The sequence below is a fragment of the Schistocerca americana genome, chromosome 1 (assembly GCF_021461395.2).
Source record: "Schistocerca americana isolate TAMUIC-IGC-003095 chromosome 1, iqSchAmer2.1, whole genome shotgun sequence".
Classification (NCBI taxonomy): Eukaryota; Metazoa; Arthropoda; class Insecta; order Orthoptera; family Acrididae; genus Schistocerca; species Schistocerca americana.
Window position 1 is genome coordinate 438,258,707 of NC_060119.1, and position 26,400 is coordinate 438,285,106.

The 26,400-nt window shown below is 42.1% G+C and overlaps 1 protein-coding gene across 2 annotated transcripts; it reads left to right on the top strand.

Annotated features, from left to right (window-relative positions):
* The first annotated feature begins 1,603 nt into the window (after positions 1-1,603).
* LOC124623500 (glycine-rich cell wall structural protein 2-like) lies at positions 1,604-20,582 on the top strand. Of its 2 annotated transcripts, none has more exons than XR_006980697.1 (3): positions 1,604-1,703; positions 9,505-9,807; positions 20,404-20,582. XR_006980697.1 is itself a non-coding variant. In XM_047149042.1 (3 exons), exons 1-3 carry the CDS (start codon positions 1,628-1,630, stop codon positions 20,420-20,422), a joined length of 336 nt encoding a protein of 111 aa, XP_047004998.1. In that variant the 5' UTR covers positions 1,604-1,627; the 3' UTR covers positions 20,423-20,582. The 2 variants fall into 2 exon arrangements, 1 of the variants encoding a protein (XP_047004998.1); XM_047149042.1 differs by having other exon boundaries at positions 9,505-9,745.
* Positions 20,583-26,400: the final 5,818 nt, after the last annotated feature.

Sequence of the window (26,400 nt, forward strand, 5' to 3'; positions counted from 1 at the left end):
TACGATTTTTACCCTCCACGCTGCCCTCCAATGCTAATTTGTGATCCCTTGATGCCTCAGAACATGTTCTACCAATCAGTCCCTTCTTCTTGTCAAGTTGTGGCTCAAACTGCTCTTCTCCCCAGTTCTATTCAATTTTTCCTCATTAGTTATGTGATCTACCCATCTAATCTTCAGCATTCTTCTGGAGCACCACATGTCGAAAGCTTCTATTCTCTTCTTGTCCAAACTATTTATCGTCCATGTTACACTTCCATACATGGCTACACTCCATACAAATACTTTCAGAAACGACTTCTATGATAACAAATTTCTCTTCTTCAGGAACGCTTTCCTTGCCATTGGCAGTCTACATTTTATATCTTCTCTACTTCGACCATCATCAGTTATTTTGCTCCCCAAATAGCAAAACTCCTTTACTACTTTAAGTGTCTCATTTCCTAATTTAATTCCCTCAGCATCGCCCGACTTAATTCGACTACATTCCATTATCCTCGTTTTGCTTTTACTGGTGTTCATCTTATATCCTCCTTTCAAGACACTGTCCATTCCGTTCAACTGCTCTTCCAAGTCCTTTGCCGTCTCTGACAGAATTACAATGTCATCGGGGAACCTCGATGTTTTTATTTCTTCTCCATGGATTTTGGTTCAAATGGCTCTGAGCACTATGGGACTTAACTTCTGAGGTCATCAGTCACGTAGAACTTAGAACTACTTAAACCTAACTAACCTAAGGACATCACACACATCCATGCCCGAGGCAGGATTCGAACCTGCGACCGTAGCGGTCGCGCGGTTCCAGACTGTAGCGTCTAGAACCGCTCGGCCATTCCGGCCGGCTCCATGGATTTTAATAACTACTCCGAATTTTTCTTTTGTTTCCTTTACTACTTGCTCAATATACAGATTTAATAACATAGAGGAGAGGCTACAATCCTGTCTCACTCCCTTCCAAACCACTGCTTCCCTTTCATGCCCCTCGACTCTTATAACTGCCATCTGGTTTCTGTACAAATTGTAAATAGCCTTTCGTTCCCTGTATTTTACCCCTGTCACCTTCATGAAAGAGAGTATTCCAGTCTGCATTGTCAAAAGCTTTCTCTAAGTCTACAAATGCCAGAACCGTAGGTTTTGCCTTTCCTTAATCTTTCTTCTAAGATAGGTCGTAAGGTCAGTATCGCCTCACGTGTTCCAATATTTCTACGAAATCGAAACTGAACTCCCCCGAGGTCGGCCTCTACTAGTTCTTCCATTCGTCTGTAAAGAATTCGTGTTAGTATTTTGCAGCTGTGACTTATTAAATTGATAACTAGTAATTTCCAAAAAGTCGACTGACATGGGGGAGGAAACTACGCACAGCTCCTTCTTATCGGAATGGTAGAATTCACCAAGCCGTCGGCGATACGGTTCTGTTCGCCCAAAAGCACTGGCCGCGTCCACCAGTTGCGGGTAGAGCGGCGGAGCGGGCTGCACACAGAAGCGGCGCAACAATGGCCGATTGACGTCAAGTGAGGCGCGACAGGTTTTCCCGGTCGCGAGAGGGCGCCGCCCCGCCCGAGTATATAGGGCCCGGCCGACAGCGCCGCATCCGCACTGCTCGCCACAGCTCACCTCAGCCCAGCACACCATGCAGCCCGGAGCCGCAGCGCTGATCGCAGTTGCCCTGGCCGTCGCCGCCGGAGCGGTGGCCGCCAGGCCAGCTGGTACGTAACACCCGTCCTGTTTGTTTACAGCCGGCCGGTGTGGCCGTGCGGTTCGAGGCGCTTCAGTTTGGAATCGCGAGACCGCTACGGTCGCAGGTTCGAATCCTGCCTCGGGCATGGATGTGTGTGATGTCCTTAGCTTAGTTAGGTTAAAGTAGTTCTAAGTTCTAGGGGACTGATGACCTTAGATGTTAAGTCCCATAGTGTTCAGAGCCACTTGAACCATTTTTTTTTGTTTGTTTACATAAAAACCGTTTGGGTTTGTGACAGCACCATTACGTAGAACTGTGTGTCTGTAGCGTGTCATCGTTCTCTACCAATCATGCTAAGTCATCGACGTGTAGAGATTAAACGCATACGCAATCTGGTCAGATGTATTCTGGCTTGTATTCCTAGATATTAAAATGACGTGCGTCCATCCTTCGCCTCTACAGCGGCTTCAGTTCTGCTGGAGACATTTCCAATGAGGCGTCTGAAGTACAGAAATGGCAGCCCAGTCTTCCTTCAAGTAGCCCAGATCAGGGTTCCTAGTACTCGTTCCCAGACGAGACTAACAAATCACTGAATGGTGGTACGTCAATGAATCAGAATCAGGGATCCAAATCCATTTCGGTTTTACAGAGAGTACTCTTTCAAATTCTGAAGGTGGCAGGGGTAAAATTCAGGGAGCAAAAGGCTATTTACAATTTGTACAGAAACCAGATGGCAGTTCTAAGAGTCGATGGGTATGAAAGGGTAGCAGTGGTTGGGAAGGGAGTGAGACAGAGTTGTAGCCTATCCCCGATGTTATTCAATTTGTATATTGAGCAAGCAGCGAAGGAAACAAAAGAAAAATTCGGAGTCGGTATTAAAATCCATGGAGAAGAAATAAAAACTTTGAGGTTTCCCGATGACGTTGTAATTCTGTCAGAGACAGCAAAGGACTTGGAAGAGCAGTTGAACGGAATGGACAGTGTCATGAAGGGAGGGTATAACATGAACATCAACAAAAGCAAAACGAGGATAATGAAATGTAGTCGAATTAAGTCGGGTGATGCTGAGGGAATTAGATTAGGAAATGAGACACTTAAAGAAGTAAAAGAGTTTTGCTATTTGGGGAGCAAAATAACTGATGATGGTCGAAGTAGAGAGGATATAAAATGTAGACTGGCAATGGCAACGAAAGCGTTTCTGAAGAAGAGAAATTTGTGAACATCGAGTATAGATTTAAGTGTAAGGAAGTCGTTTCTGAAAGTATTTGTATGGAGCGTAGCCATGTATGGAAGTGAAACATGGACGAAAAATAGTTTGGACAAGAAGAGAATAGAAGGTTTCGAAATGTGGTGCTACAGAAGAATGCTGAAGATTAGATGGGTAGATCATATAACTAATGAGAAGGTAATGAATAGGATTGGGGAGAAGAGAAGTTTGTGGCACAACTTGACTAGAAGAAGGGATCGGTTGGTAGGACATGTTCTGAGACATCAAGGGATCACCAATTTAGTATTGGAGGGCAGCTTGGAGGGTAAAAATCGTAGAGGGAGACCAAGAGATGAATACACTAAACAGATTCAGAAGGATGTAGTTGCAGTAGATACTGGGAGATGAAGAAGCTTGCACAGGACAGAGTAGCATAGAGAGCTGCATCAAACCAGTCTCAGGACTGAAGACCACAACAACAACAACAACACTCTACTGCATTCGGTCCTTACTTAGCTTGCATTTATCGCGAATCTCTTGCCCAACGTAAAGTCCCGAGCGGCTGGAAAAAAGCGCCGGTGACGCCTGTATATAAGTAGAAGGACGGATCCTCAAACTTACAGACCAATATCCCTGACATCGGTTTGCTGCAGGATTCTCGAACATATTCTCAGTTCGAATATAATGAATTTCCTTGAGACAGAGAAGTTGCTGTCCGTGCATCAGCACGGCTTTAGAAAGCATCGCTCCTGCGAAACGCAACTTGCCCTTTTTTTCACATGATATCTTGCGAACCATGGATGAAGGGTACCAGACGGATGGCATATTCCTTGACTTCCGGAAAGCGTCTGACTCGGATGCCCCACTCCAGGCTCCTAAATAAGGTACGAGCATATGGGATTGGTTCCCAAGTACTTCTTAAGTAATAAAACCCAGTACATTGTCCTCGATCTTGAGTGTTCATCGGAGGTGAGGGTATCATCTGGAGTGCCCCAGGGAAGTGTGGTAGGTCCGCTGTTGTTTTCTATCTACATAAATGATCTTTTGGATAGGGTGGATAGCAATGTCCGGCTGTTTGCTGATGACGCTGTGGTGTACGGGAAGGTGTCGTCGTTGAGTGACTGTAGGAGGATACAAGATGACTTGGACAGGATTTGTGATTGGACTGCTACGGTCGCAGGTTCGAATCCTGCCTGGGGCATGGATGTGTGTGATGTCCTTAGGTTAGTTAGGTTTAAGTAGTTCTAAATTCTAGGGGACTGATGACCACAGATGTTAAGTCCCATAGTGCTCAGAGCCATTTGAATTTGTGATTGGTGTAAAGAATGGCAGCTAGCTCTAAATATAGATAAATGTAAATTAATGCGGATGAATAGGAAAAAGAATCCCGTAATGTTTGAATACTCCATTAGTAGTGTAGCGCTTGACACAGTCACGTCGATTAAATATTTGGGCGTAACATTGTAGAGCGATATGAAGTGGGACAAGCATGTAATGGCAATTGCGGGGAAGGCGGATAGTCGTCTTCGGTTCATTGGTAGAATTTTGGGAAGATGCGGTTCATCTGTAAAGGAGACCGCTTATAAAACACTAATACGACCTATTGTTGAGTACTGCTCGAGCGTTTGGGATCCCTATCAGGTCGGATTGAAGGAGAACATAGAAGCAATTCAGAGGCGGGCTGCTAGATTTGTTACTGGTAGGTTTGATCATCACGTGAGTGTTACGGAAATGCTTCAGGAACTTGGGTGGTAGCCTCTAGAGGAAAGGAGGCGTTCTTTTCGTGAATCGCTACTGAGGAAATTTAGAGAACCAGCATTTGAGGCTGACTGCAGTACAATTTTACTGCCGCCAACTTACATATCGCGGAAAGACCACAAAGATAAGAGAGATTAGGGCTCGTACAGAGGCATATAGGCAGTCATTTTTTCCTCGTTCTGTTTGGGAGTGGAACAGGGAGAGAAGATACTAGTTGTGGTACGAGGTACCCTCCGCCACGCGGAGTATGTATGTAGATGTAGAAGAGCAGAATCTACAGAAGCCAGTCATTTTGGACACTGGGGTTTGGAGCGAAGTAGCCCAGAACATGGTTCCTAGTACTCTTTCCCAAACGAGACTAACAAATCACTGAATGACGGTACGTCAATGAATCAGAATCAGGGATCCAAATCCAAAATGGTTGATCTTGGATCGTGACGCCCGAGTGATTTTGATTCATTGACGTACCGCCATTTAGCGGTTTATTCGTTTGGTCTGACAACGAATACTGGCTTTCAGGTTCTGGGCTAGTTAGCTCTTATCACGTTATGGATGATCTTCAGTGCCACCAAACCGGCTCTGATCTGATAAAAAGATTAAAAGATTAAACACAGCTGAAGCGACTTCTTACTCTCCAAAATGAGTACTCACACCTCTTGTTGCCCTGTCGACAAGGTTTCCTCCATAGCCTTTCATCGAATTGCCGTCGCTCTGAACAGCACCTCAATCATCGCTAGCGCTACCTACAGAAATGTGTGGCCTGTGCGAAGCAGCTCGATTATTGTGCCCCGTGATTCGTGTGTATGTGATATTCTATAATGAGGGAGGCACAGTACCTTTCAACTTCAAACTGAGGCAAAACAGGCAGAAGTACACATGCAAACATCAAACATATTCATGTAAACAAATACCCAAATGCACTTGGAAATGAGAATGAATTTTCTAAACAAATAACTGATGCAGTTTTCATTATTTAAATCATAACTCCCTAAGCACAGTCACTATGCCATTCGGACTACTGGTAATCCTTTGGAACTTACGAGCGAGCCCTTCCTCTGATTTCACTCGATTTTTCGGAACCAATCCTTACAATGCTCGACGGTTCCTACAGTCTGTACTTGAAGTTTCCCTGGTCTTGGTTCAGCAGTGGTTGTTCCTTCGAGTTTCCACTTCACAATGACGTCACCAACTGTCGACAAGGACAGCTTTAGAAGGCTGAAATGATAGGACGATTGAATATTTTTCTGACTCCCATCTGCAAAGGGAGAAATGATCGCCGTGATAAAACAAGAGAAATCAGGGATCGAGTGGAAACGTTTTATTGTTTATTTTCTCGTGTATTATTCAGAGTGGAACGTTGGTGTAAGTGTCTGAAAGTGACTTATGCACCCTCTGCCAAACATTCGTCTGAAATCAGGTAGGAAGAAACACCTGATATCGTATTAGCAGTAAATATCTTCATCTTGATGAGGACCATGTGCAAAAGCCATCGAAATTACATCCCCCGATTATTTTGATTGAAAATTCGTATTTCACGCAGATGATGTTTTCTTTTTCCCCAGTCATCAGCCTTTCGTCTGATCTAGTTCTCCATCTTCCTCTGTACCATACTAACATTTCCACCTCTCTATATTTACTAGACATAGAGTGCTCATTAAGCTGTGTGATATGATATGTTCTCATCTTTCTGTCCCTTTAATGTCTTTTTTTTTTTTTTTTTTTTTTTTTTTTTTTTTTTTTTTTTTTTTTTTTTTTTTTTTTTTTGCTACCCTTGTACGTCTCAGTTGAGGTCTTATTAACATACACCGTCTTCTGGCAGCGGTTTTCCACACCCTTTGTTTCATATGTCATACTTGAGCAATCCACTTAATTTTTATCAGCGTTTATAATGCTAAATTTCAATTTTTTGAAGTTTTCTACGTCTCAGCCAATCTTCTTCGTCTCCCATCTTGTGTAATGTTCTTCCCATCCTTCTCTTATTATCTTAATCGTTGTCTTCCCTATTGTTTAACAAGGTACTATAATTCTGTCTACTACTCATAATTAATTTCACTTTACCATTTCTTTATCTTTATATTTTGTGCCGTTGGAGCTCTCACATCGGTGTGACAAGCAGCAGTCTTTTCTCTCCGCAGTACCACTTGTGTTTCTCTTTGGACTCTGTCAAATTCTGCCTTACTGCACTGATCAGTTGCTGACAGTAACCACTTGTCACGGGCCTCTTTTCTCCTGTTGGCCGCCTCTTCAGAGACCTTATTGAACCATTTCTTCTTTCTCGCCACTCTCTTTCCAGTGACTGTTCCTGCAGCCTTTGTAACCACATTCCTAATTTCTTCCCATTGCTGGACTACATCTGAGTCCTCTGTTTCCGGCAGTACTGTAAAATGATTCCTGATCTCAGCTTGAAGTTCATTTCTGGTTTCTATTTCTAAATGTGCCACTTTCTTTAGTTTACTTCTTTGGTTTGTTTGCAGGGTGACTCTGAGTTGACTTTTAAACAAGAAATGGGCGGAACCACACTCAGCCCCTCGGGAATTTCTTACATCTATAATCCAATTCCTTGCTTCTGCTTTAATTGCTATGTGGTCCATCTGGTTGACTGTTTTTCCGTCTGGGGATAGCCATGTTCCTTTGTGCACCTTTTTATGTGGGATGTTAGTGCTACTGATAAACATGCCCTTGGACGTAGCAAAGCCAATTACCCTTATTCCGTTGTCGTTACTATTTTCATGCAGACTATGAAGGCCTATTGTGGGAGTAAAGCTGATCTCCTTTTCCAATCTTGGCATTAAAATCGCCGATGAGAATTCTGCAGCTATTTTCAGGGATGGAATCCTTCTTCCAGCTCTGCATAGAATATATCCTCTACTTGATCTTCACTTTACTCTGTAGGTGCATGACAATTCAAAAGGGTAATTTGGTGGTTTTTCACTGATAAAGTTAGAACTGAGATTCTTGGGTTCGCAGCCGTAAAATTCTTTACTATTGGTACAATGTCTTTGTTAACACAGAAACCGGTTCCAAAACTGTGCTTGACTGCTCCTCCTCAGAATTTTCTACGTCTACTGTCCCTGTACCTTCCCATCGAACTTCCTGCACGGCAACCACCGACATTTTCTGCTTTTCCAATTCTCTAGCTAAAGTTATTGCCGCCCAAGGTTTGTACAGAGACTGTACATTCTATGTTTCAAGTCGTGGTACTTTCTATGTTTAGTTCGTTGTATTGGGTGTCCGTTCTATATCAGAGGCTTATATCTAGCTTTCGTAACACGACTGGTTTTACGAGGTGGGGTTGTTAGCCCCAAGCCCAACCCCCAACCTGGAGGACCAGAGTGTCCCCTTTAGTCTGGATCATCACCTTCGTTCGACCTGTCCGGCTTGGCAGGCCCTACGCCCAACATCTCCTAAACTGTTTATTATATCCCAGCCTTAGTTCGCCCGTATTATGTTTTCCTTCTTGTGCTCCTTCCAGCGCCAAGATAACCACTCCTGGATGCTGTAGCAGATATTCCGCTAACCAGCCCCTTCTTTAAAAAAGGGTCTTCCGTAGATTTCTTCCCTAAGCTGTTGTTTTCAGTAGTACTACACTTCTCAAATGGTTGAAATGGCTCTGAGCACTGTGGGGCTTAACATCTGATGTCATAAGTCCCCTAGAACATAGAACTACTTAAACCTAACCAACCTAAGGACATCACACACATCCATGCCCGGGGCCGGTTTCTAACCTGCGACCGTAGCGGTCGCGCGGTTCCAGACTGAAGCGCCTAGAAGCGCTCGGTCACAGCGGCTGGCTACACTTCTCAGTTCATCTCTGTATATAGAGAGCATTTCAAACCGTCCCAGTTTCTTTTTCTTCGGATTTCCGATGCTCCACGCCTCACTTCCATACGATGTTGTGCCCCACACGCACACTTTCACAGACTTCCTCAGTTCGATACTGTAAGAAAAAGCTTTCATTCACTGTGCCAATCTACTGCTGACACCTTCCTTGATTTCATTATCCTATCTAATCTTACTTCCTCGTAAGGAGATAGCAACATGGAAAAATGCAGCCGGCGGGAGTGGCCGTGCGGTTCTAGGCGCTTCAGTTTGGAACCGCGTGACCGCTACGGTCGCAGGTTCGAATCCTGCCTCGGGCCTGGATGTGTGTGATGTCCTTAGGTTAGTTAGGTTTAAGTAGTTCTATGTTCTAGGGGACTGATTACCTCAGATGTTAAGTCCTATAGTGCTCAGAGCCATTTGAACCTTTTTTTTTTTTTTTTTTTTTTTAATGCGTTTTAGAGGCTTAGTGTAAGATTTAAATATTATACAGAGCTAAACAGAGGGACATTTGACGTTCATCTGAAAAGACTATTTAAATTTTTCCATAAACATTTGCCATTATTTATTCTCAAGTATTTTCAGTAAACTGTAATAGAATATACTCACATTTTTTTAAATATATTTCACACGAAAACTTAATGATGCTTATGAACCTACCAGGTCCCGATTTTGCGTAACTGTGTTACTTATCGAAGATGCTCCATCTGCACTGCATGTATATTGCCTTCTGCACTTCAAACATGGCCTCACGTCATACACTCACAGACATGTTCACTAAAGAAGTATACCAAATGTATTCTACACGCATATTACAGTGACTAATGGATTAATTACGTAAAAAGAGAACTGCAACACTTGTTATTCATGTGCCCGCCGATGGAGTGTACAGTTACAAAGTTACACTGACATTTGACCATGTCTTCCGGGCGCTTCACTTTTTTGTTATTAAGTGCACAGTGTGACGGATTCTCTTGTCAGAGCAGCAAGATTTTCCGCCTCTGATAGTAAAATATGAACGAAGCATCCAACGTCTGTGTTTCAGAGACGGAGGAGAGGCCGGCGCGCAGCCTGTACCCCTTGGGACCGGGCGGCTTCCTGCAGCCCGGCGGCCCCTTCGGTGGCCTGGGGGTCGGTGGCGGCGGAGGCAACGGGTTCTCCAATTCGGGCAGCCACAGCGAGAGCCAGGCGTCCAGCCAGAGCGGCGCAGGCGGCCACGGCTTGGGCCCCGCCTCCGGCTCCTACAGCCAGTCCAGCGCCAGCTCCAACTCCTTCAGCGGCAGCGGGTGAGCGCCTCGCCTCTCCTCGCCTCGCAGATAGGCATCAAGCTGCGCTGCCCAGCTGCCCAGTACGTAGCGCTCGCTGCTCGCAACGTACAGCCTGCTGCGAGCACAAATGAAGCGCCGACTCTAATTTGTACAATTTCCTCTTCATTTACGTGATATCTGGTTTCGAGTACCTACTTCCAACTGTGCTGAGCACAACCTGAATGGCTCTAGCAGTTTACGTCACAGATTCGGAAACTCGGATTCCGCTTGAGTCGTCGATTGCCCCGCAATTTAGCGACTTTTTTTGGTACTATGTTTACAAAATATCTTGGCGTTATTTATACACCACCAATTTTAATAATTGAATAGGCATGAAACAAACACTGTAGCATATTGTAGTGTGCTGTCGAACGTTAAAGCAGGAACTAATAAATAAATAAATATTGACATGTGGAATAATCGGGTCTACTGCCGGATGTTTGTGTCGCTCTGGCACGACCAGAGATGGTGGACGAGCCGGGCGCGGTCGTCCGTGGGAGCACCAGGGAAGGGCCAAAACCTCAGGAGCAGCACCAGGGGGCGCGGACCGCGAACGGAACGCCCAACACAGGACAGGCCTGAGACAGCTGCCACCGGCTGCGACCAAGTCGGGCGCGGACGATCAAGGGAGCACCGGGGAAGAGAGAACACATTACGAGCAGCGCCAGGCGGGCGCGGACGGCAGAGAGAACACCCAGCGCCCTCTGGGCATAAATACTGGACAAGATCCTCCAATACGGCAGTCTCATGTAGCACCTGAAGAAGGCAACGAGTTACGTGGCCGAAATATTGTGCCAGAGCGACACAAACATCTGGCAGTAGACCCGAATATTCTACATTCAATATCTCGCCGGGAAAGCCTGAAGAGTTACAAATAAAATATTATTTTAAAAGACAGAAAACACGATCAATGAAAGTGACCCGCCGAGAATTTTAAAAACCAAGCATGGCAGCGTGAAGAAAACAGACAGCTTTAAATTTATGGGTATAAATACAAACATAAAAAATGAAAAAGATGCTATTACAATAGGAGTGAAAAAATGAAAACAGCTTACACGAAAGTGAGAAATCTGTAAAATAAAAAATGTTTTTCTAAGGATATTAATGCATTATAATACAGTTGTAAAGCCAGAAGTCGTCTATGGGTCAGGAACACTACTTTCATCCGGACGCAAAATGGCATTAGAAGATTTGGAAATGATAGAAAGACAAATCCTGCAATAAATATTAGATCAAATCAAGAACAAAGACGGAAATTTGGTTTTGAGATGAAATAAGGAAATATACTCATTCTGCCCTACAATAACAGATAACATCACGGAAAAATGTGTTGTTCCCTATGGATATCTCATAACACATTAGAAAACATTAGAAAAGAGGATCCATGCATTTTTTTTTTCAAAACAGGGAAGTGGGCAAAGAAAATGGATAGAGAGGCAAGAGAAAAAAAGGAGTTAAAAGAAAGTGAGACTGAACAGGGGATCTTACTCAACAGACAGCAATTCAAAGATTTCCATGAAGCTGAAACAAACAGAAAAACAATTTGTGTTAAACGGCCAGATGAACGGAAAAGAGCTCATTTTGAGAATATGAGAGTTTTGGGCGAAAATGAAAGAAAAGACAAATAAATAGTTGCCGGCCGCGGTGGTCTAGCGGTTCTAGGCGCGCAGTCCGGAACCGCGCGACTGCTACGGTCGCAGGTTCGAATCCTGCCTCGGGCATGGATGTGTGTGATGTCCTTAGGTTAGTTAGGTTTAAGTAGTTCTAAGTTCTAGGGGACTGATGACCACAGTAGTTAAGTCCCATAGTGCTCAGAGCCATTTGAACCATTTGAACCAAATAAATAGTTATTTTCACGTGGTCCTTAGAAGGCTTCTAACGATATTTAAAAAATGTTGCAATAAAGGTTCAGACCAATTCTTGAGCCTTTGCTCCTAATGCAGTCTGGTGGCACCTGTTCGTACTACGATGGGCGATCAAAAGGTTTCCGTTTGGGGGTGTCGCTGCAGTGTATATGCAACCCAACGCGACTTCGATGCGGGCATATAAGCGCCGATATATAGGCGAGGGTTTATTGTGACCCTAGAACGGAATTTTTTTGATAGTCCCTTATATTTACGTGACAGGCCTCGCTGTTGCAATTTATTTTCACAATTGCAATTATTACCATTTTAAGATGATTTATTTCATGTATTAGGCACTTAACCGTTAATTTCTTTCCTGTTTCATCGGAATGTTGTCAACTCATTTTGGAGCTCATTAAAAATTCGTAACTCCTCTTTTTAATATGCGAACGGGGACTAAATGATTATTTTGGATCTACTTGATAAATCATTACAGCCTCTAATAAAGGAATAAAATGCTGTATTGCGTTAAGACTCAAGAAATATTATTTTTGATTAACAAAATTTTTGCCTTTGACCAGCAGCGTTACTTGAAAATCACCATAAATGTTTATGCATCCATAAATACTGAATAATAGCTTTTCTTTGCAAATTTGTTAAAATATAACGCGAGTTGGTATAGTGGTATTGAATGCTTTTTGCATCTGTGTTTCCCGAAATCGTTAAATTTTAAGCACAGCAGCAGCTTTTTGTTGTGGCTAGTTCACATTGTCTAGCATATCGCTATCTTTCATTCCGGGCAAATCAAATGTCGTATGGTAATCAAGCAGGCTCTGACCGGATCGAGCTCTGCGTTGTATCGAGATTTCTAGAGCCCATTCGAACTGCAGTACCTTTTGCCCCACTGTGTGTCTGACAACGGGTTCCTGCATTTCTGTCTCCTGCGAGACGTTTGGTACCTCGTATGTCGAGCTCGGCTTTGGTTTATTCTTATATCGAACAGTTGCATACTGAAATTAATAGTTACATTGTTACATGTTTGTAACCGTGAATTATTCTTTATCCTAGGGCAACTCGCAGGAAACCAATGTATCATTTTAATGAAAAAGCGTCTGATAATGAACTGCGAAAAATTCGAAACAGCATCGGCACTTTTTTAAGTAAAGCAAGGTAGAACTAAGTTGTGGCTGGTTTCTGTGCACCATCAACAATTCATTACATGCACTGACTTTTTTTATATGCTTGCTAATAGCATCTGTTTTTGTGCAGGTTATACCGTTTCACAGTAATCTGGAATCCAGCTAATAATTTCAGCTTCACAAAAATGAAATGTGAAGACTGTGGTATGCAATCGCAGTCACCTACTTCTCCTAAAATGTGTTCTTTGTTAGTTAATTTCTTGGACATTCATTCGAACAACGATATCAACATTTCGTAAGAAATTATGGAAATACTTTAAGAATCAGGAAATAAATCCAACGATTTCGTGAATTGTGGTTCAAACGGTGATTGTTGTGGTAATTAAAGTCCAGAGCAAAACCAGAGTACCTTCCAAGACCAAAGAAAACTGTGTAGTAATAGTTTCCAATTAAAAAGGAAAGACTGTAAATTTTTGATTAAATGAGGGAGGAAGAAAACGCTTAAATTACGCAGTGCGCAAAGCCGACTTCGGTTCGTAAAATGTGAATACGAAATGTATAAATGGAAAAACATTTGTACGAAGCACGAAATAAGCGCCAAAATGGAACTCGCAAAAACGTTAAAGAAAAGCTGTTCGAAAGATTTAGAACATTTTGTGAGATGAAATGCACCGTAAGCGAGTGAGATCGTGAAGACTGGGCTCTCTGAATTGTGAGATGAACGTTACTGATTTCCAGGCTTCTTAGAACTGGTGAAACAGATTCAAGAAATTACCCGAAAAAGGAAGTCGCAAAATTATGAAATTTACTTCAAGTAAAGTTGTAGAGGTGATGTAATTAATAGGTAAGCTTATAGAAAAATTCGTAATTGACGTGAAGACGAAGCTTCCTGTTATTTTCTAAAAGCTCCTTAAAAAGGCAGTCAGTTAGCAGTAATTTACATCAAGAAATGTGTAATGCCGCAAGTTAAAGAGGAAGTGTGCCAAATGGGGCAGTGGAAAGACAGGAATATCAAACAAATGTACGTACCGATGATAAATCCGGATGTAACCATAAATCAGACGAAAATGCAATGACTCACGATACTCTAATTCAATAAAACGAAGAGGGACATTTCATAAATAATGCACGCGTTGGTATTACTGTGGACTGTTTGAATCAACAGCACTGAAAATTACGTCAGATGTAGTTGGGAGACTGAGGAAGAATCACTTGGTTTTGTTTTTTTCGCTGTGTACTCTAACATAAAATTTGTGAGAGATAGGAATCGTGCCTGCAGGAGTCTCGGTTACTGTGACTGTTGAAGACTGGAGGACGTACATCAAGATCTAAACTTTAAACGGCTAAAACCCGAGACAGAAATACACAGTGCGTTAAGTGAAGTTTGTGATGAGTTTACAGTGGACCTTAGTACAGTTTCACGTTGGGTTAATTACTTTCGTGGTAGTCGTATCAGCATAGTCGATAATCAAAGACCCGAAAGGTCAAAACGGCAACAGATGAACGAACTGTGAAACTTGTGGCAAATGCTGTTGAAGAAGATCGTGGTACGACTTGTGAGGAACTCTCTGGAGCCACGGGAATCATCCCAACATCAGTATTTCGTATTGTGACAAATTATTTGAAGAAGAGAACAATTTGTGTGAGATGGATCCCACACTGTTTGACTGCTGAAGAGAAGCAGAAACGCCTGGACATTGCAACCCTGCTCAAACAACGATTCGAGGGAAGGTCAAGGCTTCTTGTGTCGAATTGTGGCTGTTGAAGAAACGTGGACTTTGAACTGGAGTTGAGGTCACAGTCCAGTGAGTGGAGAGTTTCAGATTCTCCACGTCCAAAAAAATTTCGACGTGCTCTATCAGAGCACAAGCTAATGATGATTTTTGCTTATGATCACCAAGAATTCATGACAGATAGAGTCCCACGTGGAACAAGCGTCACAGCAGTATGTTACAGTAACGTCATACAAAACCTGCCCAGAAAAATGCACAAAACCCGATCTCAGTTGCTCGAGGCTGGGCCACTCAATCTTCACGACAATGCTCGCTCACATATCGGCAATGTTGTAGCCATGAAAGTGCTCGAATACGGATGGGAAGTGTTGCCACATCCTCCCTGCAGCTAGGACATGAATCTATCAGGCACTGACTTGATTTAGAAACAAAAAAAAAAAAAAAAACTTATGCCTGGACGTCGTTTCTTCCTCCGGGAAGTGCTTTCTACCACCGTTACCCGAGCCATTCGACAAATGAAAAGAACTGGTGTCCTAAATGGTACAACACAGCTTCTGAGACGTTTTGATTCAGTCATAGAAAAGCAGGGAGACTATACTGAAGGACCGTAAAGAAATTGAAAAAAACATAAACGCGTCAGTAAAGAAGTTACTGTGCATAATTTATGAAATGTCCCTCCTAAAATAAACGAAAGATTTCAGTAGTTACAGATAAAGTTGAAACGTTCTAAGTAATTACACAGCAACTAAAGACTTGGCCGCACAATGAAAAATTTAATATCTGAAATATTTACTATGATATCTATTCGTCTTCTCCGTTTTTTTAGACATCACTTCCTGCAACCGAATATAAGCGTATTGCTAACTCGAATGCAAATTGCAGTTTCAACCAGTAAAATATGAACACCATTGAATAGCACTTACTTGCAATGACATTCATGTAGCAATGACAATATGACAAAAATTGTAGTACATTTCCCTTCCTCACCTCAGTAAAGTTCTATAAGTATGTCGCCCATCGTTTGCTACCCGTACTGTAATTGTAAGTTAGTTCCTATGGACCGCAACCATCAAAACAACAACGTGGCCTGTTCGAAAGGAGCGAGTATGAGATCTCAGTCAGTCCATTCGGACTTACGTTTTTTTATGGTTCTCGAAATTTTTCTGAACGAATTCTTGGAAACGCCACACCCGACTTCCAGGCTCATCCGTTTTCTATCTTATCTTGCGTTCCTTCTCTAGTGACCACCTCGTCGATGGGGCCTTAAACCCTATTCTTATTTCTTTCTGATTCACTCCTACTAAGTAGGTACTTTCATAACATTTGCGTTTGGGTTTAATCAAGTTTTTGATAGTGGGTTTCTACTTAAGGCACACTAGACTTAATTTGGGACACGTAGAATTAACATATTTCGTGTACAGCTCTAATTAACACCACGTAGTTCATTAGTTATGACCCTATTGTGCATGCCTGTATTGTTGCTTAGTCTCAGTACAATTAAAACCACTAAAAAATTTAATAACCAGTCTGGCATTGTTTATTTTTTACTTTCACTCCAGTAAGGCCATCAAGAAAATATAAATCGTCACATGTACAATATTACCGATACAAATTCATTTGATTATTCGCTCTAACGTTGATTTGGCTCGTTATGAAATTTCTCCTCTAACAATATTCGATTAACGAACTTTTACTGGTTGAAGTTACTTACTTGGTAGTCCCTTCATCTCTCTTTAATTATCATATATCTTACTGGTGGCCAACGTTCTCGTTGTAAACTCTCTATTCAACGAACAGTTCGAGGGTGGTATTCTCTATACATACTGCAGAGTTCTGAAAGCACCAGCATGGTGCTTGTCTACTTCTACTCTCCTACACTCACGCGCATTACTCTATGTGCAGGCGTTAATTTTCGTCGTCCAGAATTTAAAAAAAAAACTACCCCTTTCCACACACTCTTACTCAAGAGTCTTAATACTTTATCAGGGCACAATATAGATGTAAATAATTTAAATCTTGTCAATGGGGGAAGGATGGTACTCATAAATTTCCTGTAAAGAACATTCAGAGAAATTACGCTGATTCATGTCAGCTGATGTTTAAAAGCGTACTGTATCTAGAGTATGAACTTCTGTATATCTCGATCTTCACATTTCGAGGTATCCTAAACACAGTATTACCATATCTTTGTACATAAAATCTGACACCAACAGAATACAACTGAGCAACAGTTACTATATACACTATGTGATCAAAAGTAGTAATTTTTCATATCAGGTGCTTTGTGCTACCACCTACTGCCAGGTACTCCATATCAACGACCTCAGTAGTCATTAGACGTCGTGAAACAGCAGAATGGGGCGCTCCGCGGAACTGACGGACTTCGAACGTGGTCAGGTGATTGGGTGTCACTTGTGTCATACGTCTGTACGCGAAATTTCCACACTCCTAAACATCCCTAGGTCCACTGTTTCCGATGTGATAGTGAAGTGGAAACGTGAAGGGACACGCACAGCACAAAAGCGTACAGGCCGACCCCGTCTATTGACTGACAGAAGACTGCCGATAATTGAAGAGGATCTTAATGTGTAATAGGCAGACATCTATCCAGACCATCACACAGGAATTCCAAACTGCATCAGGATCCACTGCAAGTACTATGACAGTTAGGAGGGAGGTGAGAAAACTTGGATTTGATGGTCGAGCGGCTGCTCATAAGCCACACATCACGCCGGTAAACGCCAAACGACACCTCGCTTTGTGTAAGGAGCGTAAACATAGGACGACTGAACAGTGGAAAAACGTTGTATCGAGTGACGAATCACGGTACACAATGTGGCGCTCCGATGGCAGGGTGTGGGTATGGTTAATACCCGATGAATGTCATTTGCTAGCGTGTGTAGTACGAACAGTAAAATTCGGAGGCGGTGGTGTTATGGCGTGGTCATGTTTTTTATGGATGGGGCTTACACCCCTTGTTTTGCGTAGCACTATCACAGCACAGGCCTAAATTAATGTTTTAAGTACCTTATTGCTTCCCACTGTTGAAGAGCAATTCAGGGATGGCGATTGCTTCTTTCAACACAATCGAGCACCTGTTCATAATGCACGGCCAGTCGCGGGATGGTTACACGACAATAACATCACGGTCATGTACTTGCCTGCACAGAGTCCTAATCTGAATCCTATATAACACCTTTTGGGATGTTTTGGAACGCCGACTTCGTGCCAGGCCTCACCGACCGACATCGATACCTCTCCTCAGTACAGCATTCCCCAAGAAACCTTCCAGCACCTCGTTGAACGTATGCCTGCGATAGTGGAAGCTGTCATCAAGGTTAAGGGTGAGCCAACACCACGTTGAACTCCAGCATTACCGATGGAGGGCGCCACGAACTTGTAAGTCATTTTCAGGCAGGTGGCCAGCTACTTTTGATCACATAGCGTATGTGACGTTGGAGGTACGAAACTGACAAAATAAAATTCTAAAATGTCTGCAACAGCAGTCAAAGGTAACACTACTACGGATAATACGGTAATTCACTTTTTAGTAAAATATTATACCTGACAACATCTCGAATTTGCGTCATACACACATTAGACAGTTGTCTTTACCTCAGCTCTAAATTTCTTAACGTTTAGTTCTGTGAGGAAATATGGTGCTATAAAGATTTTTTGCGGAGCCATTCGTATTACGAATGTAACATTCGAATATCATTCAGACTCATGTGTCAAAGTAACAACTAGCAAAGCAACACAACCCTAGCCATTTATGATCTAAAATTGTAGAAATGTATAATGTCTTTGGGAGGTTCTCACAAAGCTAGTGTTCTCTGTAGGCAGTTAATTCAGTCGCACAGTATCTCTAAGAATGCAATGAATACATAAATTTCTTATTTTGTCAAACTATCACTGACCTATTAGCAATTTGCTTATGCATCTTACAAATACAGCAGTTAAACAAAATGAAAGTTGAAACTGCACTATATTGTGAGAACTGAACTAAACATGAGTCCTAGGAGCTAATCCAACAAATAACTGATGACTCGGTGTGCAGGTTCTACTCTGAAATGAAGAGTTTGGCCCAAGGGGTATTCGTGGTGGGCCACATCAAATCAGTCAGATGACCGTTGACATTTGCGCCCGTTTAACTTTCATGACATTTTCAACGTTGTGTGCTGGACACAGACTATTTATTTATTTATTGCTACATTTACAACTATTGCCTTTTCATATAATGTGTGCTTATTTACAAGGTTCTTAGAATTTGTTATATTATAAAATTAATCACAAAATTTAGTTTCAGAGTTTAGTTAACAGGAAAAATGAGAATTACTTTTATAATAATTAAGTTTTGTAGCCGCGCGGGATTAGCCGAGCGGTCTGGGGCGCTGCAGTCATGAACTGTGTGGCTGGTCCCGGGGGAGGTTCGAGTCCTCCCTCGGGTATGGGTGTGTGTGTGTTTGTCCTTAGGATAAGTAGTGTGTAAGCTTATGGACTGATGACCTTAGCAGTTAAGTCCCATAAAATTTCACACACATTCGAACACATTTTTTTATGTTTTGTAATAACTAAGTCCACCTTCCACGGATAGCCGTACACAAACTCATTTTATTCTAGCACTCAAGGTTTCGTCTAGCCAGTATAACTCGCTTACAGTCCGTGATGTGTGCTTGTTTGACTCAGTTGGTATCCTATAAAAGTTAGTCTGAATCGACTCCCGTTCGCCACAGAGTGTGAATTTGTCAAGAAGTAGAATTAACAATTAAAGCCGAAAACTAAAATACAATCGTTCATTTAAAATGGTCAAAGTATCACGAACAATGAAATGATAGGTGGCTAACAAGGGGCAGCATAAAGGCAAGGAGACCACTACTTATACAGCTTAGCTTCCGTACTTTCCATACATTTCAGATAAATAGGCGTTCTTGCAGAGGAAATACAGCGGTGGCTAAAATATTGACGTACGCTTCGTTCTAGCGCATCACAACAACAAAAGGGTGATACAGCCAAAAGTACGTTCCGATGAGAAATGTAGCACCAGTTTTGAGAATAAAGTTGGGGCACGCGTGTTATCGCGCTCACCTGTTATAGACTCTCCCACTTGCAGTGAACATTCACTCCTCGAAGCAATGTTTTATTGGCATGCGATAATACGATCTGTATTAAGAGAATCTTTGGGAAATAATAGCGAAAATATTAATATATCTGACAGGAAGCATAAAATTCCTAATCAGTCGAAATTATTCCCGTAATAGTACGTTTCACACAAGAGGTCGATATTGACGTATCAGATATTGTAGCTCGTAGATTTATACACTTACATCTGTATGTACTTGTATACTGCGCAAGCCAACCTACAGTGCACGGTAGATCGCACTTCTGAAATCGCTATCATCCTTGTTCCATGCGATGATCTCACGTGAAAAGAAGGGCTGTCGCAAACCTTCCGAGTAAGATGTAATTTCTCTGCTTTTCTCGTCGTTGTCACTGTGCGCTTATTCAACAAACCCGTGACGAAACGTGCCGCTGCTCATCTGGCCTTCTCCATCACTCCTATCAATCCAACCTATTAAGTGTACCAGACAGATGAACAGTACTGAAGAATTGGACTCACAAGTGTTTCGTAAGCCACCTGTGTAAAAATAAGCAACGTTATTGCATACTTTAGATTCCAGTGTTTTAACTAATACCTTGACAACACTGTTGATGATCACGGTTCACCGCACATGTACCTTGAAGGCTCATATTGTTTCCTGCAAGACCCAAATACAAGCGAAGTTTATTGCGGAACACACTTACATTCTGAATCACTTATTTATTAACTTGTTACGAACTGATAATCATACGTACTTGTGTTCATCCGGTCACGTACATCTGTTGCCGGATTCACTGATTTCTCTACTTCTTTTTCTTTCCAGGTATTTCCCGTTTGGTTAAGAGGAATGCAAGGAGGTATAGCAGAGATGTCTCCGGGTGCCTTATGGGACTTTTCCTAATGTGTGGACGTCGACGAGATACAAAAGTGAGCAACAGAAAGCAGAATCAGCAAACATCTTCTGTAATAACTAATTTTTTAAATAAAAGTTAAAATTTGTCGGTAAAAACTGCTTCACATGTACTGTAACTTACCTTTCAAAGGCATCTCAATAAGCATCACTGCTAAAGTTAATGTGGAATGGCCATCACAATCCTTTTATATTACTATATCCTAACGGTAGCACAGTTTTACCTGAAAAAAATTAAAGTTATTACTCGAGAGTTCCTAAAACTTACACCCGTGCAAGTAAATGAAAGCTGTATATCAACTGAAATGTAGGGACATTTTTTAATTCAACTTTTTCAGGAAAATTATGATTATCTCTCATGTACTCCAATGACGAGGATGCAGCTCCTGCAGACACACCGTTTTGCCTATTTGTAACGTAAGGAATCAATATTTAGTACCTCGCAAAATCATTCCATACTACCTCCTCAACAGTGGAATGTCATTTCTGGCTACAGGGACGTAAGGACAGCACAACACTCACTCCTCGAGCGGACAAAATCTCTGACCTGGCCGAGAATCGAACCCAGGTCCCTTTACTAACAATACGCCACGCTGACCACTTAGATGTTTCCAACTCATCAAATATAACCGATGTAGTGTTTTTATTGGCCAAAAAGAAGACATAAAATAAGAACATGATTTGCTCTATGAAGAAATTATAGACCAAGTTTGTGCATATATACCTAAATGTGCACGAGTCTGGTTCGTTGGTACTGCCTCAAACACATATATCACGAACAGTATGGCGTGAGGTACAGAAGTTAACATCATGCATTATCTGAAACACTGATACTAACCGCCTGTAGGGTAGTTGGGAGTTTCATATAGGTTTTACAAGGAGTAAAACGCTAAACGATTAGTGAAGCTCCATAGCTCAGTGGATAAAAAAGTAAAAAATAAATATAAAATAAAAACAAGGATCTTGGATTCGATTCTCAGTCGTTCCAAGGATATTTTCCATCACTCATCGCTTCTTTTACCACTTTTAGTGATTTACGTGCGTGAAAAAATGCTGAATTTCACGGTCGTTCGGAATCAATGTTAAACTGTAGGCCTTCCTATAAATGGATGGGTAAGGCAATTCGAAGGTCGGCGGAAGGTAATGGCACTCCACCTCCAACAGTCCCAGGCCTGCACTACTCAAACCAACTTTCAGGTTCTAGACAGCTTTTCATTTCTTTACTTGTGAACGACAATGTTTTTCATTTCCACTAAATTTCTACGTAATATTATAATCGTCAAAGTTATAGACGGTTATCATTGTATGTGACCAGTTTTTGTGTACCCATGCCACAGAAATTTCTCGCCCGTGATTATAAATGGTTTCATGGAGAGTTCCTCATTAAATTTCTGAAAATTCATATCATGGTGAAAGATTTGCTCTATCTGTTCACCGCAATCTCAATTTCCTTTTAAGGCCAGTATGTCCTAAAATGAAACACTTCTGGTCATCCAGGAACCTCTCTTTCACTCATTTCCCCGTCTACGTCAATGGGACGGTGGGTGTCGTCAGCTGCGACATTTCACAAAACGAAGATAGGATTCTCTCCCCTAATATTACATGCGGTGGTACTTTCAATTAGTTCACCTTCATAAACATCTATCATCATTCATGTAACTGGTGTATACTACCAGAAAATGGAACAAAAGTCTTTATTTAGTGAATGCCTAGAACGACAGCCACACATCCTTTACAGACAACATACCATGTTCTGTAATGCCATCCTCCCGTCATATATTTCGTTTCGTGAAAATATTTAAGCTGTTATAATTTCTTGAACATTCCATACAGTTTTCACAAGCCGACACCGTTGCACAATATTTTGTTTGTTTTGCTTACTCTAGAATAGTAATTTGACCGATGACTTTTTCCCTGGCACCTATAACGAAAGCAGTTTTATAGTGTCCTAGTAAGTGCTCTACCTTGCTAAAAGAAATATATTTTCTTTCTTCATTCTTCGTAAAATTAGATGCTTTTGACAGATCTTCCTCAGATGTTGTTTCATTATACCTTCGTTGATGTTCATTTATTTTGTGAATGATTAATCTTCATTTTTGACAGTTGTAACACCAACAGCATCATGATCTCGACCTGTTATTGGTGATCTATAATTGAAATATCGTTCACGTTTTTATTTCATCCTTTATCATTACAAAGTAAGTCGTCCCACGTAACACGTAATCAAACACTTTTGGCAATGTTTGCACGAATCGCTCACAAAAGATCATAGTTGTTCATTGGAATTTTTATGAAAGGAAGCCTGGTTTCTATTTCATCTAATTTCGCTAAATGACTTGCCACACCATCGAATTCTTGCCTCGCGATATCACTAAACCTATGTCGAAATAACTCATAGTTGTCTAGCAGGTGAACTTCATAAATTTTATGCAGCTTCTTGCAAATATCTTTAGTAGTTACGCCTTTCCCGACCCAAAACATCAGGTTTTGTGGCGAGCGACAAGATCAGACACAGTGAGTTTTCATTGATAATTTTGTGCATTTTCTTATGGTTTAAGCAACTTACCGTTAGCAACGTCAGAAACTCCTTCACACTTCAAAACAATCTTCCTAATAATTCACCAGGTAATCCAATTTCCGTCGCCAGATACCTTTTCGACCTTGTCTGCCTTCGTGAACTGTTATTAAGTTAGATAACGCCGCGTTGGCATCGAAAGCGTTTACAGTTATCGCACTTTACTATAACAGAACTTCAGTATTCTAGGTGGAAATCATACTGTGCCACCATGTTAGAATGTTGGAATGCCAATTAAGTGGCATTATTATGAGCCTTTGACGCAGTTCTAATTCTTCTCTTGTTATTGACATCTTATAAAACAAGAGTATGATTTATTGTCGTGCTGCTTTTAATTAATAAAATGCCATTAGTATTTCGATGGGCCTATAATATTCTAACTGCTATCAGTTACGAATAAAACCATAACATCGGATGATTTCATTACAGAAGAACTTAGCATCGCAAGACGTTTATCTTCGCATGTCAGCCAAAGATGCTTGCAGTTCCTTGCGCACATTTTGAGAAGCAAATAAGATAATTTAGAGAAGACCTTATTCAAACGCAAAATCTAATTCGGAATACCACGAGGAAGAGCAGGAAGTAAATGACTGGATCAAACGAAAAATATTTCTGGCTGACATCTTCATATTGCACTGAGAAGAGCTGAAGATCACTGTGGATGGAGATGTCTAGCTGAGGGTGTAATTACTTAAGAAACGAAAGAAGAAATGAGGTAAAGACACTCTGTAGTGAGTAAACCGATTTACGGTGTTGATGAGGGTGATTCATATATTTACGAGGAGTGTTCGATAAGTAATGCGACGCATTTTTTATCGGTCAATTTCGATTAAAAATACGGAATTTACTATGGGACATCGTAGAATATTCCCGCTTCAGTCCCTACAATTTCAAGAAATTCCTATAGGTAGTGGCGTTATACGTAGCATTCAAAATGGAATCCGTAACGTAGGTGTGGTCCAAGCAGACAGCTGTTATTGAGTTTCTTTTGGCGGAAAACCAGACCTAGTATTGAACAAAAGCACGGTGGCGCCTGAAGATGAAGCTCTAAGCTTTGAAGCCCGATGTGGAATAAATTAAGATAATTACTCGCAACTGAAGAGCATTTTTATTCTGTAAATATGTTCCTATGTTGCGAGTTTCACCTGGTCAAATATTCTGCATCGCAACAAGGTCGCTCAAATTAGATCTACCGTGTGACAGCCAGCAGCACACAGCTGTGACTCCTGCAATGTTGGAACGTGCGGACACTCTCATTCGAGGTGATCGACGAATCACAATCAAATACCTCGCTACTCCGATGGATGTCTCTGTTGGAAGTGCTTACATACTCGACCACGAGTTGGGGCACTAGAAGGCGTGTACCCGCTGGGTTGCTCGCCACCTACCAGAATACTACACTACTGGCCATTAAAACTGCTATACCAAGAAGAAATGCAGATGATAAACTGGTATTCATTGGACAGATATATTATACTAGAACTGACATGTGATTACATTTTCACGCAATTTGGGTGCATAGATTCTGAGAAATCAGTACTCACAACAACCACCTCTGGCCTTAATAACGGCCTTGATACGCCTGGGCAATGAGTCAAACAGAGCTTGGATGGCGTGCACAGGCACAGCTGCCTATGCAGCTTCGACACAATACCACAGTTCATCAAGAGTAGTGACTGGCGTATTGTGACGAAAAAGTTGCTCGGCCACCATTGAAAAGACGTTTTCAATTGGTGAGAGATCTGGAGAATGTGCTGACCAGGGCAGCAGTAGAACATTTTCTGTATCCAGAAAGGCCCGTACAGGACCTGCAACATGCGGTCGTGCATTATCCTGCTGAAATGTTTCGCAGGGATCGAATGAAGGGTAGAGCCACGGGTCGTAACAAATCTGAAATGTAACGTCCACTTTTCAAAGTGCCGTCAGTGTGAACAAGAGGTGACCGAGACGTGTAACCAATGGCACCCCATGACGCCGGGTGATACGCCATTATGGCGATGACGAATACACGCTTCCAATGTGCGCTCACCGCTATGTCCCCAAACACGGATGCGACCATCATGATGCTGTAAACAGATCCTGGATTCATCCGAAAAAATGACGTTTTGCCATTCGTGCACCCAGGTTCGTCGTTGAGTACACCATCGCAGGCGCTCCTGTCTGTGATCTAGCGTCAAGGGTAACCGCAGCCATGGTCTCCGAGCTGATAGTCCATGCTGCTGCAAACGTCGTCGAACTGTTCGTGCAGATGGTTGTTGTGTCGTAAACGTCCCCATCTGCTGACTCAAGGATCGAGACGTGGCTGCACGATCCGTTACAGCCATGCGGATAAGATGCCTGTCATCTCGACTGCTAGTGATGCGAGGCCGTTGGGATCCAGCACGGCGTTACGTATTACCCTCCTGAACCCACCGATTCCATATTCTGCTAACAGTCATTGGATCTCGACCAACGTGATCAGCAATGTCGCGATACGATAAACCGCAATCGCGATAGCTATAATCCGACCTTTATCAAAGTCGGAAATTTGATGGTACGCATTTCTCCTCCTTACACGAGGCATCACATCAACGTTTCACCAGGCAACGCCAGTCAACTGCTGTTTGTGTATGAGAAATCGGTTGGAAACTTTCCTCATGTCAGCACGTTGTAGGTGTCGCCACCGGCGCCAACCTTGTGTGAATGCTCTGAAAAGCTAATCATTTGCATATCACAGCACCTTCTTCCTGTCGGTTAAGTTTCGCGTCTGTAGCACGTCATCTTCGTGGTGCAGCAATTTTAATGGCCAGTAATGTATAAAGAACAACGAAGGACCACCCGTTTGGCCCAATGACGGATGCAATCCAGTAAAGCAGTACGTGTATGACGGGGAGGTTATCGATACATCAGGACGGTGGTTCCGACGTCGTCCATCAGAGTGGTACCCTGCGAGTATACAGGTCCTCCCAGTAGGGTAGTTTAAGGCCGTCGCACTGAACGGAGTCTATGTTGCAAAACAGCGTTTTGCAGCCAAAATAGCGGGATATAATATTGTGCATTGGAGTCCTGAATAAAACCAACCTGCTTACAGAAAAAAAAAGTGTTGCGTTACTTACTGAACGCGCATCATATATAGGCGACTGTGATGGATTAAATATCAAAAGACACCGCAAACTGTTTCACATTTGTGATTGTCTGACACATTTGTGCGTCGAATGCCTTCAGAAAGGTTTTCGTTTTACTTCGGAAATGAAGGGATTGGCAGTTAACGAAAGTCTAAATTTTCAAAAAGCTGCAACAAACTCTGGTGAACCGTTGCTCAACACAATGTCTTGAAGTCATGTGTATCAAATTTT